Source organism: Mustela putorius, unplaced genomic scaffold (genome assembly GCF_011764305.1).
Source record: "Mustela putorius furo isolate JIRA1106 unplaced genomic scaffold, ASM1176430v1.1 tig00000407_pilon_pilon_pilon, whole genome shotgun sequence".
NCBI classification, from domain to species: domain Eukaryota; kingdom Metazoa; phylum Chordata; class Mammalia; order Carnivora; family Mustelidae; genus Mustela; species Mustela putorius.
Window position 1 is genome coordinate 12,288,497 of NW_025421373.1, and position 26,166 is coordinate 12,314,662.

General features: G+C 40.7%; 1 protein-coding gene and 1 long non-coding RNA gene across 9 annotated transcripts in view; one reads left to right on the top strand and one right to left on the bottom strand.

The window, feature by feature from the left end:
• Window positions 1-26,166, top strand: part of LOC123391921 — a 53,737-nt gene that overhangs the window by 17,652 nt on the left and 9,919 nt on the right. The window lies entirely within an intron of this gene.
• DAB2 (DAB adaptor protein 2) overlaps window positions 1-26,166 on the bottom strand; it is a 49,777-nt gene that overhangs the window by 4,150 nt on the left and 19,461 nt on the right. For 4 of the 8 annotated variants that reach the window (XM_013051667.2, XM_004737974.3, XM_045079499.1 and 1 more), the window contains exons 2-12: window positions 17,159-17,344; window positions 15,872-16,011; window positions 15,051-15,149; window positions 13,285-13,416; window positions 12,879-12,959; window positions 12,371-12,397; window positions 12,071-12,124; window positions 11,604-11,666; window positions 6,322-6,975; window positions 5,145-5,307; window positions 560-1,192 (exon numbers count right to left, since the gene is read on the bottom strand). In XM_013051667.2, coding sequence (XP_012907121.1) covers window positions 560-1,192; window positions 5,145-5,307; window positions 6,322-6,975; window positions 11,604-11,666; window positions 12,071-12,124; window positions 12,371-12,397; window positions 12,879-12,959; window positions 13,285-13,416; window positions 15,051-15,149; window positions 15,872-16,011; window positions 17,159-17,249 — 2,137 coding nt within the window. In that variant the 5' untranslated portion in view covers window positions 17,250-17,344. Of the gene's footprint in view, window positions 1-559; window positions 1,193-5,144; window positions 5,308-6,321; window positions 6,976-11,603; window positions 11,667-12,070; window positions 12,125-12,370; window positions 12,398-12,878; window positions 12,960-13,284; window positions 13,417-15,050; window positions 15,150-15,871; window positions 16,012-17,158; window positions 17,345-22,202; window positions 22,308-26,166 lie in introns of all 8 variants that reach the window. The other 4 variants (XM_004737975.3, XM_045079500.1, XM_045079501.1 and 1 more) reach the window with 4 other exon arrangements.

Below are 26,166 nucleotides of genomic sequence, written 5' to 3' on the forward strand. Positions count from 1 at the left end.
AGTCAGTAGACACATTTTTTTCCCAGATAATAAGTAAAAGTCCCTGTCCCATGTGCCACCCTCCCCTGTCCCGTCCAGTCCCGTCCCCTCCCCCACCCCAGTCAAGGTTATCTCATAAATTAAGTTCCATACTTTGGAATTTACATCATGGGACAAAAATCACCACAAAATACTAGGATTCCTGGTGATTATTACAGGTAAATTCATCCGAAGAGGAGGCTGTGCGTATATAACTGAAGTGGAAGACACTCAGAATTCCCTCACTAAGGCGGGGGAGTGTGGCCGAAGCTCTGTTACAGAGCCTTCCAAGTGCCACAACCCACTGAATTTCAAGAGCTCTTAGCAGCCCTTCTAGGACTTGCCACAGGAGGGCAGTATTGTGCCAGCCCTTAGAAATAGCTACGGTAAATTATTTGCTCCATAAGGTAACCACAGATTACCAAAGAGAGCAAGAGTTAGGCTTCTGGTGGGTGGGAGAGGGTTCTTCTAAAGACTCTGTGGGCCCATATGACGGGGGAAATACTTGTTGGTAGGGTAGACAGAGAAGTGGGTAGTTTACCATTGATCTTTTTCAACAGCTGATTAGCATCAAAGTCATCATGGTCCGCATTCTCCTGAGGAATGCCAACTTTGCTGTTGAAATAATTGGAGAAGGCACTCGAAGTCCCAGAGGAAGTCTGCTCTCCCTTCCTTGCAGGCACAGCAGGTGGCTGCCGCAGTTGGAAGTCCTTAAACATTTCTTTCACTTCTTTGACTTCTTTATCCCCAAGTGGGTCCAAGGCAGTGAAGGCATCACTGGAGATGTCCTTTGGAGGGCCAGTTCTGGGAGGTGGTTGAGGAGGAGCAACCAGAAGAGAGGAGAGCATAGAAGGGGACTGGGTAGACACAGCAGAAGCTGGAAAAATATTGCTCTGGAAAGGGTTCCCCAAAGAGCTTGTTGAGGACCAAGTATTGGGTACCACAGATGCTGATGGGCCCCAAACAACAGGGGCTGGAGGCGAAGCTGAGGCTGCAAAGGATGAAGGCTGGTTCCAACCTGGAATAGCTGGGCTTGTGGTAAAAACTACTGGCTGACTGAATCCTGAAGGCTGACCACTCAGCATGGCTCCCGGGACCACTGACGTAGACTGATTGAAGACTAAAGATGCTGGGTTCCACGGTCCTGCCTGAGGGGGGCTAACTGGTATACCACCTGAAGGAAGCAGAGGAAAGGACTTATCAGGACACAAACTTGAAGAGGATTTTTGAGTTTCAGGAAACACGGCTCTGGGGAGGGGGAGAGGCGGGGCATTTACCAAGCATCTACATGGCCAACACCTTCCTTAAGCCTTAAGGCTGGCATGGAAAAAAGGCCCAGAGAGATTAAATCAGTCTAAAGATTAACTAGCTAATACAGAATAGCTGGCATTCAAAGGTTGGATGCCTTTTGAAGCCCTTTCTTTCTACCACAGATTTTAAACTTTTCTCATTAGAAGGGTACTACACTCCATTAGGACCTGGTCATGAAAACATTTATGACACTGATACATTTCAAACAACTAGGACAGAGTCTGTTGATAGCATGCGTGCATCTGTTGAGGGAATACATTTACATAAACAAACCCTACTGATTACGAAGCAGTTAATTAAAATAATCCATTGGGTACTCTGAGTCATTGATTCGATCTTTTCATTTGGCAGCTGGCTCCTGTCTGGAGTTTCATGGAAACCAGCTATCACGCATGTATATTAGGCCTCAACATGCTTGCACCCTGAAGAAACCATTTCAGTTTCCTTGCTTTTAAATGCTGCCAAGGTTGACACAGCTATATAAAAGGGCGATAAAGTTTGGTTGATGCCAAGATAGCTTTAGACTTTTATACATATACATGGAGGAAAAGCTGGTTTTCCTGGGAGAGCTGTTTCAAGGAAAAGTGCTTCCTGCCGTGTGTCACTCACTAAGCCTTGCCAGAAGTCAGAACACAATACTTCAAAGAGGAAGGGAGGGAGAGAAGACATAGAGCAAAAAACAAAAACACAAAACACAAAAACCCCAAAACTTCGTGAGGGAGCTAATTACCTGTGTCTAGACACCTAATCTTTGTGGGGGAATGACTGCATCTCCTGTGTCTTCACCATATTGATTAAGAGTTGATGAAGTCACTAAAATGCAGGTCTCTCCAATCTTCTTCCCCTCTTCTTGAGAAGCTCATTCCCTATATCTTATTCTCCAATGTAGGACATTTTTCTCTCCTGCTTCTTCCCAAGTATATGAATGACCCGTCAGACTGCCACCAACCTAAATTCAGCCTCATATCTACTCATGAATGATGCCCCCCTCTCAAAATCTGCTTGCTTTGAGCTGTAGAGTAAGAGCATTCTTTAGTATGAACGTTTTCTAACAGAACTAAGAAAAGACCTCCAAATGTCTACCTTGCATTAGGAATGTTTTTGTTTCTAGACTGAGAGATATTTTGAAAGTGATGTTCAGAGGCTAATGTAGCAAGATATTCTATCTTAAATTTTATGAGTATTGGATATAGATGTTACTTGACTTAACTGTATCATCATGAAGGCTCACCGTCTGGCCACGGAGATGTATGGTGTGCTCAGAGACAGTGGTGGGTTTCAGAAAAGGTCATCTTACGAACTTAACATGCCTTGTTTTTGAGGTTAGGGAACTGGGTACAAGAATATTAATTATTAAAATGGGGGAAGCTCACAGTCTGTGACAATAGAGACTAAAACTCAGGCATACCAGTTCCAAATCAAATGCCCTATTCTTCTGTTCTGCCTCCTTAGCATCAATGGATAGGACTATGGAAAGTAATCCAAATACTTATTCCATAGTTACAGAAATTAGACTTGATTTACACTAAAGAGCACACATATTCTTTTCACAACTAATCAAGAGAAGCGTTCTCTCACATTCTATACTATGGGGTTCTAAAAGTGGGTTGTGTTTGAGCAAAGTGATTGCTACCACTTTAAAACAAATTTATTTAAATTTTGTTAACCAAAGCCAGAGTCACTGACTGATACTTTTACGCCAACTGGATGTGCAAATGGGGTAGAATTTTATCATTTTTCATGTTGGATGACTTGCCTTCCCTTAGGATAATATACGGCTTTACTCAGAGATGGTATTAGAGGACGTGGTGGTAGTTAAAGAGAAAAATATTTTATCTGCAAGGAGTTAAAGGCTTTCTCAGTACATGCTTATGCCAGCCTTCATTCCCATCTGATGGATTTCATGCATTGTGTTTCCAAGATATTTTAGGCTCTGCTGGAGAAAGTAGAGGCAAGGGGTAGGGAAAAGAAAAGTGTGGGTGTAAGAAGTTAATTTTATTACCTTCTGATGCTAAATTAAAACACAGGGTAGCTAGTCAAAGCTGAAGGCTTAGCTTTCTACAACACCCTCTCCCTACCCCCAGTTCTCCAGAAGAGACAGTCTCCCAGCTGGGTCTAGCGGAAGCCAGAACTACAACCTTCCATGGCTTGGCTGAGGATCCCTGCTAGTGGACAGGGGCTATACTGTAGAGCTCAGTTTGAGTCCCATGTCCAAACTTGGAAGGATCATCAGTATTCTGCAGTTGTATACCCCAAGGCCTCAACAGGGGCACCTAGCCAAAAAGCTTCACTTCGTCTGAATAAATTAACAGTTATAGGGTCCAGCTGTATTTTCGAGCTGACTTGTTAAATATTGGCTGTAAAAATTCTTTGGGGCATTGATATTAGACTGTCAAGCTCTGAGATGTGATGTAGTTGCCGCAAGTGCATGGAAGCCCTCGACCCTTCTGCAAGGAAAAGGCACTCACCAGCTCCACTTGGGGGGGGGGGGCAGGAAAGGGAACGATGCATAAAAGGGAAAGTCCGTAAGAGACATGAAGTATTGGGGGAGAGTCTTGATGGTGTAAATGCAAGAAGAGACCCAGAACAAGTTGACTTCCCACACCCGCACTCAACGGTTGGGTAAAAACCCCCTCTTGTCGCCATACTCCAGGTAGGATTAAACAGATTTAATGTGAAAAAAATGAAAATATTTTTCTTTGTAGGAAAGCAGCAGGGGAAACAAAAAAAGAGTCCTGATGAGTGACTCCACAGGAGGCAGAGAAAAAACCAAGAGCCCTGGTGAAATTTTACAAAATGGAGGAAGACAGTTCCTCTTCATCCTTAGTCCCCCAACCCCCTCCCAAGACAGAGTCTGTTGGGAGCTTGTAGAGGTGCCAAGAAGCAGAAACATAAAGAGAATCCCCAGCAGGATAGCAAAGCCTGTTGTCGGGGTTTCTGAAGACTGTACCATGGAGGCAGAAAGGAACTGGAGGCCGTGGGCAAACAATGACAGGGCTCGTCCTCAGTCAAGTGGCTTCCCCCAGTGTCCCGCCACAGAGTGGCTTAGTGGCTCACATGAGCGCCACACATTTGGGAATGAGTACTGGCACACAGCCAGGGCATCTGGTAAAATCCTATCTTTTCCCTTATCTCTGTGTTCTTTTCAGTGTCAGGTTTCTAGCATCTGTCTTCTAATTCTATTAAGACACTCCGATAGCCAAAATATTGGCAAGGAGCAGCTGAGGCTTAAGTATTCAGAGACCGATCAGTATATATGCCTGTCTCATACCCATCATATGCCCAGCAGAGCGGGCTAAGAACCCAAGGCTTGCAGTGTATGACTTACACTTGCTTTGGACTTAACTTACATCCCTCTCGGGCGTAAGACACGATACCCCATCCAGGATGCATATCAGTTCACTGGGAGATAGGGCTTTGATCTAGTAATGGGAAATTGTGTAGCAGACACGCATGTCACCAGTTTTTCCAATATGGACGATAGACAAGACTCTCTCAGCTCTATCTCCTTTCTCCAACGAAGCTGGTCTGAACATCAGAATCCCTTAGAGTTGTCTTCCGTAAGCCACTGCCAGTTGGCTCGGGTGAGTGCAGTATTGAAAATGGTTTTCTCTCCATGTGCCAACTTCAGGAGCCAAATTTCAGTTGCAAGTCAAGGGAACCAAATGAGGGTGGGGTCTACGGAAGTAAAAGTGGGATGATCAGATCTTCTGTCCCTGGAGCCTCTATGGCTATGAAGTGCCTTCCTCCTGCACATGATAATCTTATGAGTGAAAGCAACAGAGGCAAGTTTTACTCCATCTCTCAGCACCTACCTAGACCTGCAAGGGGTCCCGCCGGGGCAGAAGCATTTGTTTTGAAGAGATCCAGAGGGTTGGTCTGTAGGGTTGCAGACTGTCCTGTAGGTGAGGTCTGGCCTGGAGCTTCTGAGATAGGAGGGGTGAAGATGTCTGATGCAAGCAAGTCTTTTGCTGGAGACTGACAGGGCGGAGAGAGAGACACAAGAGTTATTCAGTAATTATGAAAAACAGCTTTATTCTGTCTCCTATTCTGTACCTCAGATTTGGGAACCACACATGGGAAAACTTATTCCTCTTACTGGTAAACTACTACAAAAAGCCAAAACTCCCCTCCCCCACCTCTCACCCCCCCCCCCCGCAACTCCCCCTGAACGATAGATCCCTGCAATGGACAGAATATTTGGTCTTGGTAACTGAGGTAAAGAGGACTTTCAAGGTGAAACCTATTTTACTCATTTACACATTTGTATCTGTCTAGTCTCCTTATCCTCTAAAAGCTTGAAGCTGGGAAAGAAAGGAGAACTATAAATAAAGAAGTAACCTACATATTTTTGATTATTCTACTAGGTTTAAATCGGTTTATATAAAGGTGACACTATAGTCTAATTATGAGGCCAGCCTGCATATTCTAATGAGGTTTTTACAGATATATTCACAGAAACCACATTTTCAATTGCTTTTCAATGAAGTGGTACTAGTAAATATTTAAGTGTCCTTTAAAGCAATGGATCATTCAGTCAGCATTGAAAAGAAGAGGCAAACTCAAGAATTTTCCACCACCACCTTGGACATTAATGCAGCAGGAGGGGTGTGTGGGGCGTGTGTTAGTGTGGGGAAGGTACACAAGGCATCACAAAGAACCCTTGCCCTCCCCTTCCAGAATATGACGATCGAACTTACCAGAAGTACAGAAGCATAGCAGCATTAAAAATGGAAAAACTTGTGTTTAGTTAATAACAAGTGACAAGACATGCAAACGGAAAGCAGGGTGTGAAAACACTGCCAAGTGAGAAGCTTAGCAAAGGCGGCAATCAGAGGAAGGTATTCCTGGAGAAAGATGTGCCTTATCCCACCTTCTATTTCACAGCCACACAGGCAACTACAAGAGCAGCAGGAAAGAGCGCGTGCGTCACACCACCCTTTGGTACCGAGCATGCATTCTGCCAATGGATATGTGGAGAAGACAATTCACCTTAGCAGTCCTTCTGCCTCTTCCTGGTTTGGTACTTTGTGGAGGTGGGATAATGGCTATGGAGTCATGTGGTGAGGACTGGACAGAGCTTTCCAAGTCCTGCTTTACGCCATTCAGTACAGACAGTCCTTTGGGAGGGCTTCCCACAAAAGGGTTCGGGGAGGATTTGAAATGGAAGCCGTTCTGTTCTCTTTCAGATACCCCATTTTGAGTTCTCACTGTTGGCTGTGTTTGCGTACTTGAAAAGGGCCATGGGCCTGCCTGAGCTTCCTGTTTGCCAGTCCGGTTAGAGATTTGGTCAAACTGTTGACCAAAGTAATCAACATCCCCATTCAGGGGCCCGTTACTCAGGGGAGTAGACAAGTTACTCAAATTCTCTTTCTTCTGATCTGAAGATTTGAGAGAATCAAACGAAGAGGGTGCCGATTGGTCTGGCTGTGCAAAAGGATCGTCACGGAAAGGGTCAGGATTAGGGGTGGGAAAGAAGTTGAGATTGGCAGAAAAGGCATTTTCAGGCAGGAAAGATGCCTGAGGCTTTGGTCGAGGAAGAGAGCAGGAGGTAATGCCATTTGTTAAGAATGGATTTTCTCTTAAAGAATTCTGATTGGTGTCGATTTCAGAGTTTAGATCCACTAACAGGATATCTTTGCTTTCCTATCACATTTGGGAAGAAAAAAAAAAAAGAGAGAAAAGAAAGTGTTAGTCCATGTTGTGACTTCACATGAGAAAGCTACAAACGACCATCAGGATCATCAAAATTCCCGTTAGAGTTTGATCTTGACAGACGGGTTAACCGTGACCTCCTCCCATCACCTCCCTGAGTGCATTTCTTTACTAGCAGTGGAATAGGTCCTCCCTGTCCCTCCCCGCCTTGTTGCCCCTTCATTTAGGTCTCCACGTTGTTGGCCTTTCGTTAAAATGAAGCTCTAGTCATGTGTCTGCTCACCCTTGCAGACTGCGTTCCCGACCCTCGTTGTTCCCATTCCTGTCTTTGCGAGTCTTAAAGGGAATCGACTGCCAGTCACTCTAAGCAATTATCTAAGCATATTGAGCTTGAATGTAAGAGAAGACCTCAGAGGCGTAACCCAGCCTCCCACCCGAGGCATAGTCCCATCTATTATACTGTCAGAGTCATGTAACAGCAACTCTCTAAATGGGCAAATTCTCTCGCCAATATTTTATAGTGCTGGTTGTGACAAAGTGTAAGGTCAAATATATTTCCCTATAATTGGTCTTTCCTTTACGGGGAAAAACCAGATTTTTCCCACCATTCATATGATTTGTCATGTATGCCCCTTTAAATATTTAAGGATCTTTTTGAAGGTGCTAGTGAAGTTGGATCTCTCATTCCCATCATCCTAATCTCCTCTGGACACATCCTTTCGTCTGTGTCTTTCTAGAAAGAAGAAAGTGACACTCAAAATGCTGATATATTCTAACATATCATATTAACCTCTCATATTTGTGCATTTTTTTCATAATACAGCTTAGAGTCGCTGGTGTTGTGACAGTAATCTCAACTATTTGGTGGATAAATTCAATAAATCTTTAATTTATCTTTAATTTATGTACAATGTAATCTTTAATTCACGTATAAAGTAGAGATGTGGCTTTAGAGTTAATTTGAAAAACATACCAAATATTTAACTCTACAAGATCTCGTCCCTTTCCATCTTACTTTCATTCTCCATTGTTAGATAGGATATCCCTCTCAACCAAAAATCAGCAAATTGACATGTCTTTATTCAGGTCAGTGACATAACAAGTTTGGGCTCACCCTGGGTTAGGGCTGTCAAACTGACATAGCTTTCTTCTGACTGACTTTGATCCATTATCTATGCTAGCCATGGAAGCACATAGTCAAAGATGCCTACCTGAGATGGAAGTTAGAGGTCTAGCATTACCCCAAGCAGCTTACTAAATATTTTTGATCATTGGGACAAAGACAACCTCAAGAGAATATGAAATTCTCAAACTACTGAGTAAAAAGGGGGACCAAATAGGCCTCCTTGGCTTTAAAAGAACAATTTTTTTTTTTTGGAAGGTCTTAAGTCAGGCCTAATTGGTATTCTATCTTTGGTTTCCTTTACTGTTAGATATAAAAACACAATTCTTAAAAGCCAGTTTTTCTTTTTATAACCAGAAGAACTTGTCAGAAGAAAGAGTTTATAATTAAAAACAATTTTTTTTAAATCAAAGAAATGGATTGGAAGATCTCTTAATGAAGGGCTCTTTAGCAATCAAAGGATAGGACAAAACGTATTACAAAAGCTTGTGATTTCAGTATTTATTCATTTATGATGAGCCACCTCTGGGTTAGAACAGTTGGGTGTTCACAGCTGGTAGAGTTCTCCTTTTCAAATACTTCAGAAGAAGTTCTTAGGACACCAAACAGGAGCCACAATGTTAGACTTCTGAATAGTCAGCCTATAAGTAAAATGTATAAGGCTCTCCTCAGGTTGGGTTTGTTGTTGATCCAGGATGAAGAGTCTAGTTCATAGACTACAATGGGATGACGTGAGACTCCTCATCTGCTCCCTAGGTCAGAACTTCATTAATTCTTGGTTGGATTGTCAAACACTGCATCTGCTTGGTCACCATCTGGGCTACCTGAGATAAGCACTGATAACATGAAGGGGAAATGCAGCCCTGGCTCGTAAGAAGCTCCAGGAAGAGGGGGAAGTGGGCAGCCACAGAGGGGTCTGCATGAAGGTGAGCTCTTATCTGCTGAGTTCCACAGCTGAGCTTTCTCCACGAAGCTGGTCTCTCGAAACCATTCCAGCCCGCTGAATCCCTGGACTTCCCTACTCAAAGCTCTCAGTGGCTTCCTGTGTCCTCTATATTAAAATAAGCCTCATTAGCCAGCCTTTCAAAGTGACCTACAATAGGACCCAGTTTATTTTTAGCCTGACTGCTCTCTATGTTCCTACACACTTCAAAGACCCAACTCAAGTTCAGATTCTTTACAAAGCCTTTTCCTACCCCTGTGCCCACCCATGGCCTCTCATGTCTGTATGACACTGTGCTTTGTGCCCTGATCCCATGCCTGTACCAGACTAAACCTCCTTCATACCTTATGTTCTTCTCATAGCAACTGTACTTTCAAATTATCATTTTAAAAGTCTGAGAACATGTCCTTTTGGTTTTTTTCTTTCTTTTTCTTTCGAGTGGCAGTATGGAAGAATATTGTTCAGTTATTTTCCAGTAAAAATTATGTTCTAAAGGATACCACTTAGTTTGTAACATGACTTTTATTTGAAACACATAAAACCATTCTGTATGAATGCTGGGGAAGGGCCAGATGGTTGAGGGAACCAGTAATAAAGTCCAGGTAATGTAGATTTCTTCCTCTCGTCACCTCTTCCACAGCCACTGTTCTAAGATTGTGAATATTTTTAAACATTCTGGTTTTATCAAGTAGAGATAAATCTGTTTTGTGACCTAAGAATATGGAGTCAATATGCAAAAACACGTGGGCAAAACCCAACCAGCACATAATCAGTGCCTTTAGCATTCTCTTACTTATCAGATACCATCTACTTTGATGGTATTTATTACTTTAATTTATTGTTAGTTTAAGACTCACTTTTATTTCTATAAACCCAACATTTTTAGAATGCATTAAGTCTAATATAACTAAGACTCAGGATTACTCATATTGTTTTCATTTCCTCCTTCAGAACTTTCTAGAAGTCTACAGAAGCAGATTAAATAGTCAGTGCTTCCTTGCCTATCCCAATGGAATTCTATTTCATAGCTTGAGTGCTTTGATCTCTTTCAATTTCCATGTTTGAATGTGAGTTACACTTGGAAAGTAGATCATTCAGATATCAATTCACTTTGCGGAGGAGGGTTAGTCTAGGAAGCACAAGGACCTCAGGGCTAGGACAAACATTTCAGGGTCATCCAATCTTGTCTCTCAAAAAGTGTATTCTTAGGATGGTAACACACAGTATGAAGAATAAAAGTCTTCACAGACAAATGAATCCGGACTCACTGCTGAAAAGGACATTAAGCTGGCTTCTTAATGTAGGCTTTTTAGGGCCTCTGAAATGCTGTTCTGCATTGTGAATCACATAGGGTTGGGGACAGAGAAGAGAGAATGCAGCCCCTGCCCCTTCCAATCCCACGGGCCTGAGCATTATGGGAAAGCTCATGGACTGCCATTCTCTGCACTACTCCAGCAAGTGAGACTTACCCTGTCCTTTACCTGCTGCCACTTTGATTACTACGACCATCTTAGACTTGCTTGATAATTCCCTGATATAAGAGACTCCTAGACAGTCCCCTCATTAATCTAGACTGATGCTCTTTTTGTCTCTTATTGCTTTTCTCATCTTTTATGGTCAAGTTCAGAAATTCATTTGCTCTGAGGTATTAAATGAACCTCTAAACTAGACAAATACCATGTAATTGACATCAACGAATAGGCTTTGTGATAAGTTTTAATGCTAGTCTCGCTCTTTGACGGTATACTCCATGATGTCATTGACTTTGTACCTGTCCCTCATTTCTGTGTCCTGCCCATGGCAGGTACTCAAGAAACTGTCAAAAAAAAATAATAATAGTTAAAAGAAGTCAGTCAAAAGTACATGGGTAGCTTAACGTGAGGCCCGTTTTGGAAGCTCTAAGACTTGTGCTTAAGCTCTGAGTTTGGACCTCTTTCTCAGGTGAATGAGTTTTTTTTCGGAATCACCATTTCCTTACCTATAAAGGAAGATACTGCTCTGTTTTTACAGAGCTGTTATGGGTCAATCAATATTTAGAAGACTTGATACACTATCAGGTCCTTCAAAGAATGACCCACTTTTTCAAACAAGGACAGTCCTTGTGGTTAAACATAACTGAGCATCTTATTTAAGTCTTACTTCACACCAAGCTTATGTTGTTAAGTCACAATAGAAAGAAGAGAAAAACACTGAAGAGGTTGGATGGTTTTACAATTAATCATCTAGCAAACACTTCCTTTGAGTGGAACTTATGCCAAGGATTATTATTCAGGTCCCTCTCTGATCCTAAGTAATACCTAGAAGGACTGCACTGCCTGTCCTATGGCTCAGATCTATCCTCCAACCAAATAATAATATAACTGAATTAGTGCTGATAGGTTCCCATGGTAACTTAAGATGCAAATTTGTTCTAGGACCCAGTTATACTTTATGTGGAAAAATCAGCGGGTACCTTCCAAATGTCAATGAGATGCTCAAGATTTCTGGCTAATTGCCAATTTGAGTTATAGATGTCATTTTCATCACATTGCAAATTTAAAAACAGGCACTTACTGTTGGACTATTTAGGTCAGGAGGTGTAGACATGTCCCCAAACAAATCCATCTGGTCAACACCCTTAAAAAAGTATTTGGATTAGATTCAGATGTGTCTACTAAAAAATATTACTTTGTATATTGTTGTAATTGTTTCCTAAACTATGGTTTAGGAAAATTGTTGTCACAATTTGATTTTTCATTTAACTAATACAGATTTACTATTAGGCTACTTAGGCCAGGAAGTGTAGACATGTTCCCAAACAAATCCATCTAGTCCACATTCTTAAAAAAATCTTGTGGATAAGATTCAGATGTTTTTACTAAAAAGATTGCTTTCTATCTTGACATTAATGTTATATTAATATTTAGGGCAACAGGTGTCATAATCGGACTTCCATATAGATTCAATGCAGATTTGATACATCTATAGGAAGTAAACTCATGTTCAGTTAAATAAGAATCATAAAAAAATCACATACATACCAATTTCAGTTTGTTAGCTTGATCATCAAGGGTCAATAGGGTCTCATTCCCATTCTGAAAAGATGGCAAATATTTGAGAGTTTAGTTGGTGAGTTTTCTTATAGAATGTAATTTCCTACTGTACTGGCTTGCTAAACAGTTATGATTTTGGCACTGATAATTCAACTCTACATCTTCTATGGCCAAAGGGATCATGAATACAGAGTCATAAGCTAGGAGGGAAGCATGCCTGGGCACGGGGCAAAAAGGACTTCTACATGTCATGTGTGCAATTCATAAGAAGTAAAGATGTAGTTTTACCTCTACTGCTTTGTTGGCTTCTTCCATCTTAAAAAAAAAAAAAGAGAGAGAGAGAGAGACAAATTCAGAGATCTTAGTAGCTACGGTTAAAGGGAGTTAAATACCTACATATCTGTATAGCTCTATATATACCTATGGGTTCATGAGCACAAGGCAAGAGTCTTGCATATTATTTCTGCCCTACATTCCCCTGCCCTTCTCATATCAATACTGGATTTGAATACAGTTTCTGAGCTTAAACTTGTTCATCCTGTGTAGACTCTGGAACCAATGTGAAGTTTGTGGGGAGAGAAAACAAGAGTCAGGGACTGAAAATCAGAGATATCTAACTGCTACATGCATCCATTGCTCTACCAGGAAAAACATATGATATATTTCTAAACTTTCTATACTTGAAAGAGCCACAAAGAAGCCAACTCTCCAGATGGGCCATATGCTTACATGATGTTCAGACATGGTCCTGAATATAATCTTAAGTTTAATAGGGTCAATATTGGGTGGTACTTGCCTTTTTCTTTTCTTCTTCCTTTTTCTTTACATTATAGATAACTTGAAAGAGGTCTTTAAGATCAATGACTAATGGCTCAGCCTGAAGTAAGAAAAAGCATCTGTATGAGTACTTCAATATTACTATTTCTGTCTCTTTGTCCCCCGTCAGTTCTGACTAGTATTGTTCTCCTCCTTTCTCTTAAAGCTCTTTACCATCCCTCCCTGGTATATGGAGGATCCCTGCTCCCCTATCCCCACTGCCAGATACATAAAGGGCAGCAGATTAAATAAGTATTTAATAAAACAAGAAGGACGATGATAATTTTCCAAGTCCCTTCAGGATTTCGGGAAATAATTCATTATTGTTTTAAAATAAACATTGACCTAAGTCCCCTTCCAGGTATACCTCAAGGCTTGAAGCTTACCTGCTGTCCTGTTTTTATGGCAAAAAACTGATGCTGGCCTTCTCCTCCACACACATAGCCAAATGCCCGGTTGTCTGTCACATCACGGGCAATGAAAGAAATCTTATTTACTGGATGTTCATGCTCTATAACCTGAAAAAAAGACATGAAAAATGATTTACTGATAAAACTAGAATCTATATGGTGGCACAAAGCACCAGCTACCTAGGCATATATGAGAAAGCCAAAATATTTGAAGGAAGAAATTACTGCCTCTGGTTTAGAGCTACATTTATCCTTGCTAGTAAGGGCTCCAAAAGGAATAAAGAGTAGAAAACGGAAGTGGGGAAAACACTTTATAGGATATTGATACTTGCTTGTTTTCATCCCAAAGATGTGATACCACATAGCAAGAAAGGATTAAGAATCAGGAGACTGAGATTTCTAAAGCAAACACGGGATATTTCACTGCTAAACCGTCCAAGTGGGTTGACTTTCCCAACTAAAAGTCAAACTCATGTGAATAGCATAACTAAACTAGAACAGTGTGCACAGCGATCCTTCGACAATGGCTCTGAGTGGCCAGAAAACCATCCTAAGTACTACCAGAAAAATTATCTGCAGAACATTCTGGAAGTTACCAAATGCCGGCATCCAGTATTTCCCATGTTCACATCGCTATCAAGGAGTTACATGGGGCAAGGGGTTTATTGGTTTCGCAGCACCTTCTCCTCTATTCTCCCCCCCACCCCGCCCCCTTTCTTTTGAACCTTTCAAGCACATAGCAGGGCTTAACTCTTCAAGGGATATTTTTAGGTGTCTTGATTTTTGTTTCCAAATGCCGAATGCCACTGGAAAGTTATATTGGTTATCTTTGAAGATTTAGGGAACAAGAGAATGGTTGAAGGAAACTTGCCACCATTCTCTGATGGGCTGAGGAAAAGACTTGAGAGACAACAGAGACTGGAAACAGCAGTGTCTGAGGACCAGCAGGATGAGTGAGCAGGTGTCAGGGTTCCAGAGCTCTCTATGTGACCAGAGGATTTTACACGATAGATAATGGCCATCTCAAGGAAAGCATGGGTAATAATGGGAGGTCTTCCCACAGTACCTTGAGACAACAGAGTACTTGACAGCAATGAAAATGAGCTACAAACAACATTTTAAGTAAATGAATCTTATGATGTTGAGTAGAGAAAATAAAATCCCAGAGAACCTGAAGTATGATGATTGTCTTTTGATAAGGTTACAAAAATAAACAAAATAAGTAAGACTTGTTTTTCATTTTGTAACAGTAACCACAAAAAATGAGCAAGGTTATACCTGTAGGGCAAAGAGGAAGGGGAAAAAAGAGTAGACAGAAAAGCTAGATGTGTCACAGGTAATATTCCAGCTTCAGGTTAGCCAGTAAGTTCATACATAGTTAATATATTAAAATGAGATCCAGGCATAGATGTATGACAGCATTGGAAACCAGGGGTTAGGGTTAATGTAGTTCTGTGTACCTGGGGTCCAAAAAGATACTGAAGTGAAATTTATAGCACGTCTGTGTTTATAGACTGGAGGTTCACATCCATTTCAGAAAATGAATTTCAAAATAGAGTATCTTGGCTCCTCACCTCCTACCCTATCTGTTTCCTGCCTGTTACTTCTGGACAAGTAATATATACTAATGTATACTATTTTTATACAGACTTTTGAAAAGAAAAACAGGGAGCTGAGATTTACATCTAATTGTTTGTTAGACTCAGGTGGTCAGAAAGGTGTCAGTGAAAGTGAATTCTTACCCCAGTTTTCTCATCAATTATTTTTATCCCAGAAAGGGAGATGTTGACCCAGATCCTTTGTTTGTGTTGTCCCTGAGACCGGCCAGCTGCTGCCATTCCCTGATGAGATTGGGAAAACAAGAAAAATCCAGTTAAAACTACCGGATGATGCTTTTATTACTAAAACATTTAAAAGATGGCTTTATTTTCAGCTTGGTTTACCCTCTACAAAAGGATTAGGCACCTTTCATGATAGACGGCAGGATGAAATAGAAGACATCAAGCCAGGACATCCCGAATTAGCTAGGTGAACTTGGACAAGTCACTGTAATTGTGCTGGCCTCAGAATAGTGGTTGGTGAAGACAAGAAGATGGGATCATATCTTCAAATATGTTCCTTCTAGGTCTGGTCTTATTTAACAATATTTATTTATTTAGTCTCACACAGTGATAGCACTAGAATTTAAAAATTAAAAACAAAACAAAACAAAACAAAAAATCCAAAGGGCTAACATGGAAGAGCTACAGGTCCCAGAGAGAGACCTGAATTTCAGCTGAATACTTCCAGGATCTAAAAATTGATGTACCCAAAGGAAAAAGACATCTTCGCTCCTGCACCTACATGACTGAGTCTGGTCTCCAGAACAGCATTCACAACGTGCGAACAAACTCAAGACCGACTCCTCAGAAAATGAAGCATCGCTGGATCAATTATGTGATTAGAAATGTTTTTTTTTTCTTTCAAATAACTGAGTTATAGGTTTACACAATCTTCTAATATAATTCCCGTTGTTGGGTATTTGCTTGAGATAGAGACGAAGCATGCTTTCCCTCCTTCCTACCTTTAGTTTCATCATAGAATCTTGGCTCATTTTATCCCCTCTTGCGTCGGGCACATCATCAATGCCAATTAGTTTGGCTTTGTATTTTACACCATCACCTTTGAATCTGGCCAAAAGATACTCATCTGTCTTTTCAGAGCCTGAGGGAAAAAAAAGAAATATAGGATAAAATTTATAAATGCCTTTAAATATCATCCCCAGGTATGACCAAATATGTTCCAGAATCTCCATTAGTAGCACACATATTGGTTACATTACGGTTGCTCAAATATGAAATATTCTATCTTTATTCTTACTTCCTCTGAGTGAAGTTGTATTCTGTAATACTGTATATGGTGTTGGGGTGGAGAGAAAGTGAACTCTTAAAAGTGCAAAATGGGGGCACCTGGGTTAAAGCCTCAGCCTTCTGCTCAGGTCAAGATCCCAGGAGTCCTGGGATGGAGCCCCGCATCGGGCTCTCTGCTTCCCCTCCTCTCTCTCCACTTACCTCTTTGCCCTTGTGATCTCTGTCAAATAAATAAATAAAATATTTTTTTAAAAAGTGCAAAATGGACTGATTATGGGAAATGTATGGGACTGTGTGAGGTAGATTTGGGGATATTCTTCATAATTTAAAAAATATTTTTAAGAGAAAGTAAGGAAGATAATGCTTTTTCTAATGAAAGAAAAATAAGCTACTCAACTATTTACTAACACTTTGAGTCGCCAATAAGGTAGAAGAAAATTATGAATAAATTTATTTGAAAGTCATTAAGATACATATCTCATCTTCAGAATTTCTTTTGCTTTTCTTAAAAAGATGCAGTCATTTCATTCCACAGCTAAAGTAGAAGCTAAAGTAAAAGGCAGGCAAGCCACGGCATTTTCTCAAACTATGAATAATTAAGGACTCTGGCACTTTCTAGTGGTACTTCAGGTCAAGAGAACAAGGTCTAATAAAATAGAAAAGATCTCGGTTTTTGAAAAACAGCTACTTCAGTAAAGTGGTAAATAGATTACCGAAAGATAAATCTCTAATAAAGGAGAGTGGTGTTTATCAACCAAACAAGCTATGATGAACGCTTCCCAGCAGGCTCCAGTGGGTGAAATCAGAGATATGTCCTGTTTCGAGTGGGGCAAAGTAATCTCTGCCGAAGTCCAACTTTCCTGTTCAGGAGAACTTGAGAGTAGGCTGAGACTGAAGGGAGCCAAGGACCAGCTCTTACTTCGTTCACCTCAAACCTCACATTTCTTCAGAGGTAAGCAACATTCGCTCCCCTCAGTGGCCTCAGGAAGATATCTCCATACCTTTCTTTTTTTCCTTCTTTGATGGTGCTTTTGGTGCAGCCTGTTGGTCAGGCTGACCGTTAGTTGTGGTCGTCTCTACTTCGTTAGACATGGCGGGAAGGCAGACAGTGAACTCCAGCACCAGCGGACACGGAGTGACACCAGGAGATCCCGAAGTCTCAAATGAACATAACCCACTACAGACACCTGTGGGCAGGATTTAGAGGCATCATGAGATCATAACATGGCAAACCCAGGCAGTATGCTACTAGGCTGGCAACTCGTGATTTGAAAGTATATTTCCTCAGACCCATTTTGTTCTCTCTCCCGTATTAGACTGAACTCTGAAGAGGAGAGGGTAGGACTGTTTCCTTTGTAATTTTCAAAATGGAAATAGGGTGTTTACTAGGCTTTTCTTTAAGAATGGATGTCTGATAACATTTAATGATTACCCACCTAAATAGTTTGTATTAGAATTTTGGCATTAAAAAACTAGTATTAGACATAGGGATCAAAACATGTCACACATACAAAAATAAGATTTCAGAGCAAAATTTAAATATACTGGATGCGGAATCTGAGAAGACGGCAATTGGCATCTGAACTCAGACATTGTAAATTCTGCTTTAAAAACTCATTTAGTTGTAAAGGCAGGGTCAAGAATAAAGTTAAAAATTTTATTCCTGTTGATAAATATATATTTTTTACATGTTGTGATTCTGCATATGATTTCCCAGGCTATCTAAGCACTATCCTTTAAAGGACAACCATTTTTGACATTAACACTTACACATATCAAGGGAAGGGTGAATTTATGGGATGTCTGTTGTGCAATTCATTGAGTGGCCATACTTTTGTGCTATTATATAGCATTATTATCCTCAAGACATTTGTGGCATGTGTTCTCATAAGACTCCCTTATGTATAATGGCAGGTAAAAGAGAAAAACGTAGAGTCATTGTAAGCACACAGATGTGAACTAATATTTCAAAAGGTTCTTTCACCTCCCAGGAGTCAAAGTTTTTACACAGTTTCTGAGAGAGCATTAACTTTCATGTAGAAGACAGGATAGCAGCCATTCATAGTTTTGTAAACCTGTTAAGACCACCCATGGACTGGTACATCCCACCCACCCCCAAATCTCTCTTCATTCTGTTTCTAAAGCATCCATTTATTTGAACTTTTTATTTTTTTTAAGACTTTATTTATTTATTTGAGGGAAGGCAGGGGAGAGAGAGAGAGAGAGAGCAAGCACATGCACATATTGGGGGATAGAGGGAGAGGGAAAAGCAGACTCCCACCCAGCAGAGAGCCAGATGCGGGGCTCTATCCCAAGACCCTGAGATCATGACCTGAACTAAAGGCAGACATTTAACTAACTGAGCCACCCAATTAGGTGCCCTAATTTGAGCTTTTTAAATTCAAGGACCATGTCCATCACATGGAAATGTATGTTATTATCTAGATATGTAAAGGGTAAAAATAAGTCTCACATTTTTTTGCTTCTCAGTCAGCTGAAATTGCACTTCCCTGGCTTCCTAAATGTCAACATATTTTCCTCAAGGTGCATACTCCGTCTCTCCCCCCATGAGTCTTTAAATGGTCTTTATAGTCTTAATAGTCTTGAAAAAACACACACATATATAGAAATCTATATATGATTAATGTTTTAATTGAATTATTTAATTTGGAGATTTAGTAGCTAATTGTGTTCAAAGATACCTGACTGGTAGGCAGCCGGGGAGCCAGTCTCCTTACAGGTGTAAGTCTTACGTAGCAGAGGACTCAAAGCCTTATTTAGTCAAGATTTAGTTGGGGGCCAGATACTAGTAGCCTATTATGTGTATTAACTCAAAAAATCCAGAGTAACCCCACGAGTATTATGATATAATATTATTTCACTGTTCCGAGAGAAAGCCAAGGCACAGGGATTTTAAATGATACAGCTGTTAAGTGGTAAAACCTGGGTCTATCTAACCCAGGCTGTCTGGCCCCAAGCCAGAGTTCCTCACATGTTACACTGGTGCTCTATTACATTCATATAGTGGCCCTTAAAAAGATATGTCCAAAACTACAATCCTCAAACCTTTGAATGTAGCCTTATTTGGGAAAAAGGCTCTTGAGCTGGGATCATCTTGGATTTGGGGGGCCCTAAATCCTATAACAGGTATCCTTAGAAAAGAAAGACAAAGGGAGATTTGAGACAAAGAGCCCCACAAAGGAGAAGGTAATGTGAATAAGAGGTGAAGACTGGATAGGCATATCTATGAACCAGGATTGCAAATGTCCTCCAGAAACTGGGAGAGAAGCACAGAACAGGTTCTCCCTCAGAGCCTTCAGAAGGAATAAACCCTATTGATATCTTGATTTTGGACTTCTTACTTCAAGACTGAGAGAGAATAGGTTTCTGTGGTTTCAAGTTGATTAGTTTTTATGGCTGCCCTAGGATACTAACACAACACCTCTATTTTGTAGGACTTGATTGATTTCAGTGGTTCCCAAGATCTGTTTTCTGGTGACATGATAAATCTTCAAGTCGTATCCACACTTTTCCAATTTCAGTAAGCTAATAATTATTTTCTTAATTTAAGAGAATTTATTCCATTTCTAGAGGATATTTGCCTATGTTAACAACACCAGGAGGTGAGACCAAGCTCTGACCTAGGGAGATGCAAGGACATGTACCCTCTTGTGTCCTCATCTTTTCCCCATTGGGCCCTCTCCTTTATAAGTTGCTCATATCTCATCTCAGAAATAAGGAAAACACTTCCCTATAACTCTCTAATCATCATCTCATGATCCTTTCATGATTAAACATTTAAATTTGATAGTCTCCTACCCTTTACTTTTTCATATTCCCTTCCTCTCAAAGGACTTGTTCATCTCAACTCTACTCTCAGAAATTCAACGACACTGCTGATGAGTGTCCCAAACAAATCCAATTGTTTTACTGTTCAGCCTTTTGGAGGTATTTGACTGCATGCACCGGACACCTATCCCCTTCTGTGAGCCTTTTCCCTCCCTACATTTTGCTCCCATAACAACCTTGATGCTCCTGTCCATGGCTTATATTTTCTGTGTTGGAATGATCTGGAATCCTTTTTCATTTTTTAAATGATAAAGTTCTTCTAAATTTTAGAATAACATTGACAATTTCTTGCTTGGTCTTGTGGTGGCTCCCTTTGCATTTAGGACAAAAATTTAGATTTTTTTGTTTTGTTTTGTTTGTAAGATGCTTAAATATTCTGCCCCTTCTTATCTTCAACATCCTTTTCTTTCACTTTTGTATAGCAGCCCAAAGTTTCTCATTTCTTTCAGAGCATTTTTGTTTGATTCTTTACCTTTTCAAATATGCCCACATATTTGAAAGGTTCGCTACATGAGCTCATCCCAGTTATCTATTTGCCCCTGAAGAGAGTAGGTAAGACCTCTCCTTGAAGCCTATCCCTCCTCCCCTCTAGTTCAGCTTTAAAATAATCTGGGTAGAAGAGTTTACTGACATCTCTGGAGCCTACTGTTGTACTTTTCTGCAGGATGTTATTTCTGACAAGAAAATGTTTAGGCCATTAAATTTGGCAAACTGTATTCTAAATTGAGAATATTTTAAAGGGATTTGAGAAGTGCCACAAAACATTTTGAGGGGTTTGGGAGTGGGAATGGTGTTGTGTAAGTCATTAAAGTGATACAAGACACAGCAACCTCACAGCTCAAGACCAGGTCTCAAATCTAGCGTTGGCCGACTGGACCAAGATGGAAGGGTTCTGAAGCGAATGGTGCTACCTTGGTTTTATAGAAAAAACTTCTCTTTTCAGACAACTAAGTACAACTTTTCACACCACTGGAATCATCCCCCCCCCCCCCCGCACTGGAATCATTTTAAAAGGTATTTGGTATCCTTTAGTTATGTCCTTCCACTATTTAGGAATGAGCAGTTTTAGGGCAAGGAAGAAAAAAGTAATAGAAAGAAAATGTTTCTTTAGTATAAATTCTCTGAAGAAAAGGTATATGTATATCAGGTTGCAATAACCAAAGGTAGGTCCGTATTACAGGCCAGGCCATTTAAAATATATCCATGTTCCCTGAAATGATCAGAGTAGACTCTGCCCCAAGGCCCTAAGACTCAGAGATAAGCACCTTTATAAAGAAATGTTGAAAAGGTTTTTTGAATGATTTCACTAAAAGCATCCTTTCAGTATCCCATATACTAGACTGATAAACATTTACCTTTCTCCCAAGGTTAAAAGAGCAAATGCCCCAGCACAGACTTTCCAAAGGTCCAAGCTACCATCTGACATACAAAAGATGCGGGAAGTCCTGCTTCTAGACTCAGGTCCCTCTATAGAGAATAATCAACTTAAACATGTAAAAACTCAAATGCATAATTCTTTGAACAATGTTACAGAATTGTCCATTGTTCTCATAAAACTTTCAGCAGGTTTTATAATGAATTGTTTTTGGAAACGGTTTCAGCCTGGAAAAGGGATCTGGGGGCCAAAAGGTTCCCTATTATTTTCTTTGATTACTTTCCCAAATTAGGGGCATTGTTTTTAAAAAATTATCTAGATTGCATTAATCTTTGTGTTCTGTTTCAAGGCTCCAGTGAGGTAAAAGATTTTCATAAAGGGGAATAAGTGGGCGTAGGACATCCAGAAAGCCTACAGCCTTCTTATTCCTTGGGTTTAGTTACAGAAAAACTCTTCTGACCAAGAAGCACAAAATTAATCAGGAAACACATGCAATGAGGTGTTATCTGAAAGCAGGGATTACAAATTCAAGTTCAAAAACATACAGAAAGGGTCACATAAACAGCTCCCCATCTAAACCTAGCTGGTTCTTGTTCCTGGGGGTGGGCTGTTTCCTTTGATAGAAAAGGAGAGAAATAAGAAGGCACAGCTGGAAAGAGAGGAGGATCTAAAGCTATTGTAGATTCTTGACTCCTTCTTAAGGCAACTTCTTAAGACTCCATCTTAGGACAGCAGGTTGTGAAAGAAACTTTGCTAGGTCAAGAAAACTACCTCCCACTTGAGCAAAGATACATAACTTGGATTCTGGACTGAACACATACCTCCCTGAAAGAATGCGGGAACTTCCCCTTTCCACGGCACAAGAATCAGATGACTAGAAGGGATTCTGGAGCTTGCAACATCTTTTTTCAGTTTCTGAGAAGGTTCTGAGAAATGTATACCAGAAGACAGCTTGAGTCATCTTATGACAAGTATATCCCTTGCACAAGAAAAAAAAAAAATCTGCTAGTTTGTTTAGCCCTTAAAGTGATTCATGCAAGATGTCTAGTATTTAGAACCTGGAATAGACCCAGTCCAGGGACTAATTCATGCAGGGAGAAGCTTGGCTGGCCCCTCCTCATTCTTGTTGGCTCCCTTTCCTCCACTAGGATTGTGTGGGTAGCAACAATGAGATAGCATTTAATGATCCCAGGTTTCTCAGCCATACCCTGAAACAAGTGTCCCCTCTCTCTCCTAGCCAATCTTCCTACTGTGATTATACACAGCAGAGAGAAATTTGCTTGCCCAGTCTCAAAATGCTGGTAAAAGGAATAACTTAAAGACTAACTTAATGGTAGTCCCATGCCACACATAGTAGAGAATTGTTGCTAATGTTAAGGAGGAGGGGGACAAACACTTCACTTACCAAGCACTTGAAACATTTATCCTGAAAGCTCTGTGAAATAAAATGGGTCTATTTTATGAGTAAGTTAATGGACTCAGTAAGACCAAATCAATCATTAGTAGGTCATTAGGCTCAAAATTGAACATGAGCTGTGTTCCCTTGTCTCCTATAGTTATTGGTGGCTCTTATCTTTTTGAAAAAAAAAAAAAAAAAACACACTGATTTTAACCTCTATTTTCTAAGCTTTTTTAAAGTCTTCATCCCCTGACATGAACATACCACATAAAATGGACACAGGAAAGAATGTTAAGAGGAGTCAAGAACAAAGCAACATAAACATCTTCGTTAGTGTCTAGTACTTTGTACTTGTCAGAAAACATGCTCCCTTGTCCTTTGGAACTTTAGTCCTGCCTCAGCTGGGGTAATGCATTAGGACACGTGAAATATTAACCTCTAAGGCAGATCTCGGGGTCCAAGAGGGCAGCAAGCTGCCTTCCCCATTATTTCTCAAGTAGCATTTTGCGAATAAGAGATGTTGTCAGAAATGTTACAGCAAAGTTTAGCTGTTTCTGATATTTGATGTTTAAACTGCTTGGAATCCTATGCTTTTAGGGAACGTTTACTCTACTCCGCAAAGGCCCAGTGCCATAGACAGGAAGATTTTTACAGCCTGTTTAATTGGGGAAATGAGACTCTGTTAATGCACCCTGAAAAAGAGTCCTTAGGAGATTTTCTTGTAAGTGCTGACACTGCCATGGGGGCGTCAGGAACAAAACATGCCTGAGCCAAGGAGGTCTACACAAGTTATGCATTGACAGAGAGCATTTTCCTTGCTTTGAACTCTTGGGAAGCACAGTGTAGGACCTAAAGGATGGACCCAAAAAGCTTTTCACTGTCTTTAGAACCTAGTCAGACCAAGAGTGCCCCAAACAGTTAATTTTAGGTAGAGGTAGGACAGCAGAGCTGTTAAGGGTTGAGGCTTGGGGGATCATATGCACTTTCACCATTTTGCAGCTCTGCAGCTCAGGACAACTTATCTAATATTCACATATGTAAAATGGGAACATAGTTTGCAGAGTCATTACCAGAATGCCTACTATATAGAAAGTGCTCAGTGAAAGGCAGCCATGATGAAATCAAAGCAGTGTCTCACGTGCTGCGTCCTGTGTACTCTTATCCTGCCTCCAACACTGCTTTTCCACAGCAGCTGTTTGAATGATTTCAGAACAACAAGGACCAACAACTAAAGAGCTAGCAAGTACACACAGAGAAGGATGTAGTGCTTTAACCAGTAAGGCCCAGGTGAAGAAGCGAGAGTGTTTGCCAGTGGTAGAGCCCCCTGTTCAACTCTGGCTTCTGAACATACTCTGAGCCACCCAGAGACAGAGTCAAATCCAAGCCTACATCACTACCATTGGCAGTTTAGAGGGTCAAGCTCCCATCACCTGGGGAATTTTTACTGGAAAGCTCCTAAAAAGATGTCCATGCTACATCCAGATCGATTGGGTTTGAGTTCCAACCATCTACTTCCATGATCATTTGTTCCCTTCAAGAAATGCCAAGTGGATAGACTTGGAGCTGGAAGAACCCCGGGAATTATCAGTCACACCTTTACACTACTAAAGATTAGGAAACTAAGGGCAAGAAGGAATGTATAACTTGTCCACCATTAAATGGCTGACTGGTTGGGATGGAGCTGATGTCAAGAGAAATCTAGATCCTAACATGAGGCTCTACTGTCCTATTCCTAGAGATTATATGTGTCACTTTTTAAAAACTATTTTTAAAGAAAACTGTGCTAAACCCATTACATACAGACCAAACCAAGAATATGTTCTATTTAGTAGATAAAGCAAGCACAGAACAGGAAGATAGCCTAGAATAGCCTAGAATCAGAGATGTTTTCTGAATCAAAACAGAAAAAGGACTTTACATGTTCTAATCATACCGTGTCACTGGATTCTTTTTAACCAAAGTAGCTGGAGCCCTATTTGGTCAAACTGGCTTATTAATGTTGATTTGGCTGCTTGGAAGAAAGTATTTGGCTAGGTTTGAGTTGCAGCCCACAGATCAAAGCATTCAAATTCATTTTAGTACATTCTCTACTATTCAGCGTGTGGCCTTTTCATTTTTTTTTTTTACCCCAGAACATGACAGGAAGTTTGACTTCTCGGGTTGGCAAATTTCAATATTTTTCGACTCATTATGACCTCTCTTAGTTTTTGTATCCACCACACCCATTTCATTTTTTAAATAAGTTTTCATTAGGAATATCTCCTACTAGACCCCAGAAAACAGTGATCAAAATAAATAGTGTTTAGGAGAATTTAAGCTGTAAAAAGGAGCTTAATGCTATCCAGATGAAGGCCCATTCTCTAGACTGGGCAATGCAAGCAGTTCGCTAGGAATGTCTGCAGTTGTTCCCAAGCTAAACTCATGTATTAAGTTTATGCTCAATTTTACAATCACGTTACTCAGTTGTTTCAGTACAATGACTTTTGGTTAGAGGTAGAAAAAGATAGTGTAAAAAAGTTAGAAAAAAGAAGAAAGTGTAAATTCATAATCAAAGTATGCTCTTGCCTCTTGGGAAAGCTGGGTATAAGTTAGTGTGCTTGCATGAACAAAGATATGCGTAGGGCACAGAGTCTAGAACCTCCTCTTTACTCTTATTCAGACTTTAAGAAAGAGTATAGTATTGGAAAGCGTATAGTATTGGAATATCCCTGTGGTCTTTTGGCCATGTGGAATTCTAGTGCGCATGGACAAGCAAGGCTTGGAGTTGGGTTAATTGATAGTAGAGTGCATTACCCATCTCAACTGTAACATCCCCGTTATTCCACCCCAGTTTTTTTTTCTTTTTTTTTTAAGATTTCATTCATTTATTTGACAGCGAGAGATCACAAGTAGGCAGAGGCAGGCAGAGAGAGAGAGAGAGGGAAGCAGGCTTCCCACCAAGCAGAGCCAGATGCGGGCCCTGATCCCAGGACCCCGAGACCACGACGTGAGCTGAAGGCAGAGGCTTAACCCACTGAGCCACCCAGGCGCCCTCCACCCTAGTTCTTGGGCATCACCTCTTCTAGCTTAGACCAAATACAAAAGAGAAGCTGGAGTCTGACTTTATCCTTTAACTCACTTCTACAAAGGGAAGGAAGTGACATTGAAACTTTGGAGCTTTGAAAATCATGTTTCTGTCATTGCTTTACACTGCTGGGACTGGATCATTTGGGTTATGCTCTACCATGGTGCCCCTGACACCAGTAACCGTCTGGACACAGCTCAACTAGCTATGGCACGTGTGCTCTGTATATCTCAAGTGAGCTGGGCAGGGCAATGTAGCAGACACAACCTGACATGGAAAAGGGAATGGGGGACCTCTGGTCTAGTGTGCGGTGTGCTTCAGC